Source organism: Contarinia nasturtii, unplaced genomic scaffold (assembly GCF_009176525.2).
Source record: "Contarinia nasturtii isolate CC-2019 unplaced genomic scaffold, AAFC_CNas_1.1 Cnas_scaffold_187, whole genome shotgun sequence".
Lineage (NCBI taxonomy): Eukaryota > Metazoa > Arthropoda > Insecta > Diptera > Cecidomyiidae > Contarinia > Contarinia nasturtii.
In genome coordinates, this window is record NW_022197544.1 from 2458312 (window position 1) to 2465224 (window position 6913).

At 36.1% G+C, this 6913-nt stretch overlaps 1 protein-coding gene across 4 annotated transcripts in view; it reads right to left on the bottom strand.

Annotated features, from left to right (window-relative positions):
* LOC116352505 (GTP-binding protein Di-Ras2) overlaps positions 1 to 5175 on the bottom strand; it is a 9910-nt gene extending 4735 nt beyond the window's left edge. Inside the window, exons 1-6 of one of the 4 annotated variants that reach the window (XM_031785154.1) lie at positions 4329 to 5175; positions 2332 to 2856; positions 2117 to 2241; positions 1139 to 1306; positions 771 to 880; positions 482 to 645 (exon numbers count right to left, since the gene is read on the bottom strand). In XM_031785154.1, the coding sequence (XP_031641014.1) occupies positions 482 to 645; positions 771 to 880; positions 1139 to 1306; positions 2117 to 2241; positions 2332 to 2371 (607 nt within the window). In that variant the 5' untranslated portion in view covers positions 2372 to 2856; positions 4329 to 5175. Of the gene's footprint in view, positions 1 to 481; positions 646 to 770; positions 881 to 1138; positions 1307 to 2116; positions 2242 to 2331; positions 2857 to 4294 lie in introns of all 4 variants that reach the window. The other 3 variants (XM_031785155.1, XM_031785156.1, XM_031785153.1) reach the window with 3 other exon arrangements.
* Positions 5176 to 6913: the final 1738 nt, after the last annotated feature.

The following is a 6913-nucleotide window of genomic DNA, read 5'->3' on the forward strand; positions in this document are numbered from 1 at the left end:
GAGAGAGAGAGAGAGAGAGAGAGAGAGAGAGAGAGAGAGAGAGAGAGGGAGAGATTGAGAGCGTATGCCCAACAACATCTATCAACTCCACAATGTGCCAAAACTATTCAATCGACTTGAATTTGTTATTTATACTCGCTTCCATCCAAATTGAATTAGTTCTATAAATAAACGATTTAATGTTCAAAGTGAATTCATTCATATGCCAAAATAAATGCATATTCATCATTCATCATCAAAGAGTGTAGATGCGGAAAAGATATAAATAAAACTATAGACTTTTTGCCACTTTTTCGTTTGTAAAACCCAATTTAGGCGATTTGAAGATGACGAGAGGGATGGACACGAATGGATGAATGGAATATGTGATGAGTGTTTAAGTTGAAACAGAGATGGTTGGGATAGCAAGCCATTTCGAAAACTTTTCTTTTATTCGTTCTCGTTAAATGTTTATTTTATTTACTCAACATAAGAAACTGACCTTTGCTTGTTGCGCTAACATATGCCGAGGAACGTCTTTTTAAGCCAGATGTACTATCATCACCACCACCATCAATATGCAAAACCCGTGACAGCGATACAATCGTACGAAAACATTCCAAAACATTGATGTCATCCTTTGCAGAACATTCGATCACCTTGACTCTGTGTGGGCGAATGTATGAGAGAAAGAAAGGAAATCGAAACGAACGAACGAACATTTGTTATCCAGAGAAAGTTACATTCAGTTTTTAGCATCTCTTCTGTTTATACTCGCTAATTCAACTGACCTTAATTTTGGTAGCTCACAAAAAACCCACTCGGAAACATCTTCAATTTGAACTTCTCGATGAGTTGATGCTAAATCCAATTTATTACCGGCAACGACAATCGGTATTTCCTGAATGAAAAACATAGGTAAGAAAAACGAAATAAACAAGCACGTGTGTGTGTGTGTGTGTATGAGTGTTATGTTGTCGATTTTCAAACGTTTCATCGTTGGAGTTGTTGTCATTTTTTTCCCGTAAGTTAGACAATGTTTGTATGTGTTTTATTGAAAAATGAACAAAACTACCCTATGAATGTCCCTGTGTGCAATGCTTGATAATCGATTTAAGGTGCAAACGGGTGCATTCATTGTATAACAACAAAAAGATACCTGATAATCGGCTCTTTGTTCTCTAATCTCTTCAAAACACTTTTTTACGCTTAAAAAGCTTGATGCAGATGTTGATGCATACACGAGCATAAATGCATGTGCCGTTGCTATTGATAAGCGTCGCATCGCAGGAAATTGCTGGTCGCCGGATGTATCCAATATATCGACCTATAGAAATAAAATGTCGAAACAATATCGACGAAAACAAAATAAAAAAATAGAAACACACACACAAAATAACAAATAAAAAATAAAACAGAAAAAGAGATAATAATACGCTTTAGACATGCTTGCATAGTGGAAATATATAAGCGCAAATCGCATCGTCGAACTTCGGTCTTGAGTATCCGACAAAATTCAATTATTGTAATCAATTTACGATGCTATGTGAAGGGAAACTCTATGCGAGCACACTGTGTATGCCGAGGCATTTTACCATTATAGAAAAACATATTTGCAAAGATCTATCCCCCTCGCCTTGCTTCGTTGTTCGTCGCTCTTTTGCGCTCGTTTCATTCTGGCAACGATTTGGAAAACATGGTATTTCCATGTCATGCCATTCACGTGAAGATTTTTGCGAGATTTTCGCCAAATCCAATTTTCGTGCGACAGGAAAACTTAGACTACTATCCGAATCGACAGTGAGCGATCGAAGCAAGGCGAGGGATGCAAACCGAGTACAAAACGTGTTAGCGAATTGAGTGCACACCGACAAACGCACAAAAAAATAGCGAGCACTTGATTTAAACCAACATTGAAACCGTGCTAAGTTCTTACAACTTCCCATTTTACAAATACTCAAATAAAAATGAAAACGGGTCGCTGATTTGATTTCAATAATAAATTTCACTTGAAAATTGCAGGAAGTGCAATTGCAAATAAATCCTATCGCTCTCCGTTTTTTTTTCTACTTAAATTTTTTGCGAGAATTGAATGGGAAAAAACATTTTATTCAAAAATTGGTGTTATTTTGTTTACCTTTAGTGTTACATTTCCAAAATCATATTCACGATTATAGAGATCTTCGATGGTTGCACGATATTTGTCCGAGTAGCTTTTAAATAGAAATCTCTTAACAATGCACGATTTTCCAACACCAGGTCCTGGACAAATTTACAAACAAAAATGTTGTTTATTGGCGATGAATGACATCGAACAAAACACGCTTCATTGTTCTATTATTTGAAATTTACCTCCCAGTATAACCAATCTTAATCGCTCTAAATCTGACATTTTTCCGGTTTCCAAAAATCGTTCGGTAAAGCGCACACACACAAACACACACAGAATTTATCTGTGTATAATAGTAAAAAAACAGACCGTAACAGAATATCGCTGCCGAACCGAGATTTCGACCAACAACAAAAACAAAAACAGAAACAAAAATTAATCTTCTTGGATTCTTCGGTCTCCCACTCTGTCGCTCTCACTCTTGTATTCGTCGGCAAAACAAAAATAACTTGTGTTAGCACTTAATGTGGTGTTCGTTTTATATGAAAGAAATGTCCTGTCATCGAATCAGCTCGAATCGCAGTTCATCAGTTCGTCAAATAGGCAGGATTAGTTTGATCACGTGTTGATTGTATTCGTGTTTATCTGTGGTACATGTATAAAGTATACTTCTTATTCGATTTTTGTTTTCTTCTTTTTTTCCATGGAAAATATTCACATTCGCTTTAATTCATCCGATGATGATTTTGATTTAGATTCGAGTGACTCTGCAAGTTTTGGATGTAAGAAAGAAATTGGATGATAAAAAAAACAACAACATAAGAAAATAACTTAATGAAATGTCGACGTGTGATTTTTTGTTATAAAATTAACAGATATAGAGAGAGAACGAGATTATAAGCGATAGAGAGACAGATTTCTTTAAAATGGTTCGATTGACACGGTGTGCTGGTCCAACCAACTATTTCGAACTGAGCGCGTTGGAATTCGACTGAGTGCCACTTTCGATTGAATAACCGATTGTCTGTGGGCGCCTTCTTTTACCAATGTATCCATTTATACAAGGATATTATGTATCCACATGTGTGCTGTATGGTGTTTGCATACATATATGTGTGTGTGTACATATTTATATAATTTTCAAATAAAGCGGTGTGTTGTCATTTTTGCAATCAACAGCAAAAAGTACACCTCATTTTTCAGCCCCATATTTAAAATAACGCGCCGTTGCACAACGTAATGTGCAGTATGCATATCGATTATCTGTCGCTTTGAATTACACGCATATTCGTTTTTGCAAAACAACAGTCATTGATGTCTTTCAACGGTACACAATAATAGATTATTACTTTTCTTTTTTTTACTACTTGATGCTGTCGATGAGTAATGCATATTATATATGTGTGTGTTTGTTTGTATTCATTGAATTTGTTGTTGCAACTACTTCTGTTCTGTCGCATGTCCTTTTGCCAGTTTTCACTCAAGTCGGCATGACACAAACGGTTCAGCTTTAATATGAAATGTTCTGAAATTTATTAATATGTAAAAAGTCGATAATTGGTTGTGGCATTCAAACGGAGTACTTTCACTGGTAAACGCCTTGTAGCTTTGGCAATAGCATTCGCAGCGGCAACAACACTTTGAATACAGTATTTCTACAAACACCCTAATGGACAATGACTATGAGTATATGCATCAGTTGACATACAACACAATTATCTCCATGTGCTTTTCTAAAGCATGCTAAAGAGAGAGAGAGAGCGGAAGGGAGACAGAGTATGTGTACAATGTACACGCTGCATGAAGTTAATGGCACTTTGTGTAAAGCGTGCACTCTCTATCTCCCTTCACTTCCTCTCTCTCGCTCAGCCTCTCTCTACCTCTCTCTCTCTTTCTCTCTCTCTCTCTCTCTCTCTAATGTAAATTGTGCTGCGATTCAGATCCGAAAATTATCACCATAAACATAAACCTAAATTTCAACGCAAATTCATTGCCCTGATTATTTCCGATCTGATTATCACATTATGTAACGATGATTTTAACTGCATCATCTTGTCATAATACGACTCTAATATAAATCTATTTGATGAACGTGAACTACATCATCGCACAGTACACGCTATAATGCAGTTCGCATACATACGTACGTACATACGTAAATACGGGATAAATTATGCCAAATATAGAGAATATACATATACGTACACCAACATGCACACATAAACACAGACACACACACTTCTCTAATCTCGTACACGGGACATCAAACGCTGTAATTGTGCTTGCTGCTTCAAAGGAAATTCTCATCTGCTTTTTTGACTGTTTGCTTCGATTGGATTCGTCTTTTTTGCCCCTCGAAACTTTTGTTGTTTTAGCGTGCTTTTCTCGTTTTCGTTTGGGTTTTATTTTATTTGTTTCTGTTTCGTTTTTAAATTATTCAATATATATCTCTTGAATTCAATTAAACTTTAATTATTTTTCGATTGAATCCGATATAAATACATAATATATCCGAAATAAATCCACTGCAAAATCACACATCAATTGATAAGAGTATCACGTAACACGCGTCATTTTAAAAGCTATCTGGTAATTTTGATTAAAAAATTAACACTAAAAAAAGTTGTTCATGATTGATTAAAATTTTCGATTTGGACCAACAGAGAGCAAATAAAAGACTGTATACGACGACGATGATGATGGCGACAACGAAAACAACGACAGCGACCACCATCAATGCATTAAGCGACTAAGCGTTTTAAAGCGTTTCAATCGCCATCACTTTGCTAAATTGTTCATGACTTTTTATACATATACACACTGTTTTGTCGTCTTCGTGTTTTTGCTGCTCTCTTACAGCCTTATATGGCGCTGTCGTTTGGTTGGCGTCGATCTTTTTGCTGTTGTTTTTGATCCAGATTATATGTGAAAATAAAGTTTATTTACACGCTGACGATGATAAAATAGTTATAATAATAATAATTTCAATAACAACAACTATATTAATATACACACATTGCACACACTAAGGTAAAAATATACACACTAATCTTTTGGGGGAAAGTATTGCCTCAGTGATACCACAGTCTGTTTTATTGCGAATGAATCGTGTATTGTAAGCCACCGTTTGTTTCACCCTATCGAGAGAGAGACAAGAAACGTTCGTTCTCTCGCTCCTTTCTCTCTCTTTTTTTGTTTGTATCCTGTTACGCTTTCATAAACAGTCGCACACACCACGCGCGCTATATTTTGTCTTGTTGGCGTTGTTGTTCTTTAGACTGTTAAAGCATGTTGTCGAGTAAAAGAGATGTGTATGGTGCGATTATTTCGGTTTGCTCTTTCTACCGGAGAACGCGTACATTTCCCCTCATACACAAGCACACAGCACCAGAGTGAGAAAAAAAGCACGACGAAGAAGAAGCGACAAACTTTCTCGCTCCCTCTCTGTCGACTTCATAAGAAGGAAGCGAGAGCAATAACACAGCAACGACCGCTTCTGACAACAACAATAACAACAATAATATTTAAAAAAAAAAGAAGAAAGAAGAAGTTATTAGTGCTACTGCGCCTGTAAATTGTTCAACCCCTCCTGATTTTCCGCTTTAGTTTCCTTTTGAACGATTCAATTTATTCTGAAAATAGAAAAATTATTGGAAAAAAGCTAAAGCATGTTTCCTTTTTACATTTAAACATACGTTGCTTATTATTTGCTCCCCTATGCCGTCGTCGTATTTGGCCACGTTTTCATTTTTCTCTCTGTTAGACACTTAGCTCTAGTACACGCTCCTCGATTTTTCTCGTCATAAAAATGTCTCGAGTCATCATTTTAAATATACAAAATGGTCAATATAAACACCATAAAAGCATTCAAAGCGTTCATATTGAGTAAAAGCAACGATGTATATACGTAAAATTCGCATAGTAAACAAGAGAATAGAAGAATGAAAGAGATGTCGATACATGAGCATAAGGAAAATAAAAATTCTTACTTTTGTTCGTTAAGCGATAGTATGTTCGAGGTATAATATCAAAAGCTTTTCACAAAAAAATTAATTCAATTCCGAGAACTTTTGGACGGAGAGTGAAAAAGAGCGAGAGAGAGAGAGATAAAGCGAATGCGAATGGACGGGAGCACCTTGTTTCTGGTTAAACGAATACGCGAGCACAAAATTGAACAACAACTTTACAGAGAAAACTTCTGAAAGTCTCCGTTTCAAAACTTCGATACAGAAAAATTCCAGTAACTTTGCATATTGATGGGAAAACTCATTTCTTTAAGTGCGTATCGAATGGTAGAGGTCGCTCCACATGGTTGGCCTTTTTGTCACGTAATGAAATAGCAATATAAAAAGTTTCTTTTTTTTTCTGGCTCTTTCTCTATTGCTGTGTCGTATATTTGCTCTAACATTAGGATGGATTTTTTTATGAGCTTTATTGAAATTTTTGATACATGAAATGGACTTGAGTTTTGCGACTCATCAATTTGATTTGTGGTTTGTGCCAAAGCATTGGTTGGACGCTATTTCTGCTGTTGCTGTAATATCACATAGTGTGTGTGTGTGTGCTCATTCGCATTTTCAGCCAAATGGACCTTTTTTTACCACGGTTTTTGTGCGTGACTTCGCAAATGGGGGGTTTTCACACAGGTTTGCATCTCAGCAATGCCTATTGTGCACTTTCTGTGATATACATACACACCCACACGCAAACATTTCGTTTTTGTTCACTTTGTTTGCATGTTAGTGTTTGTGCCAAATGTACTACCGCTCTTTCAACTAAATAATCTAAATAATGAACGGCAGAAAATGCTTTTGAAAGCCATCA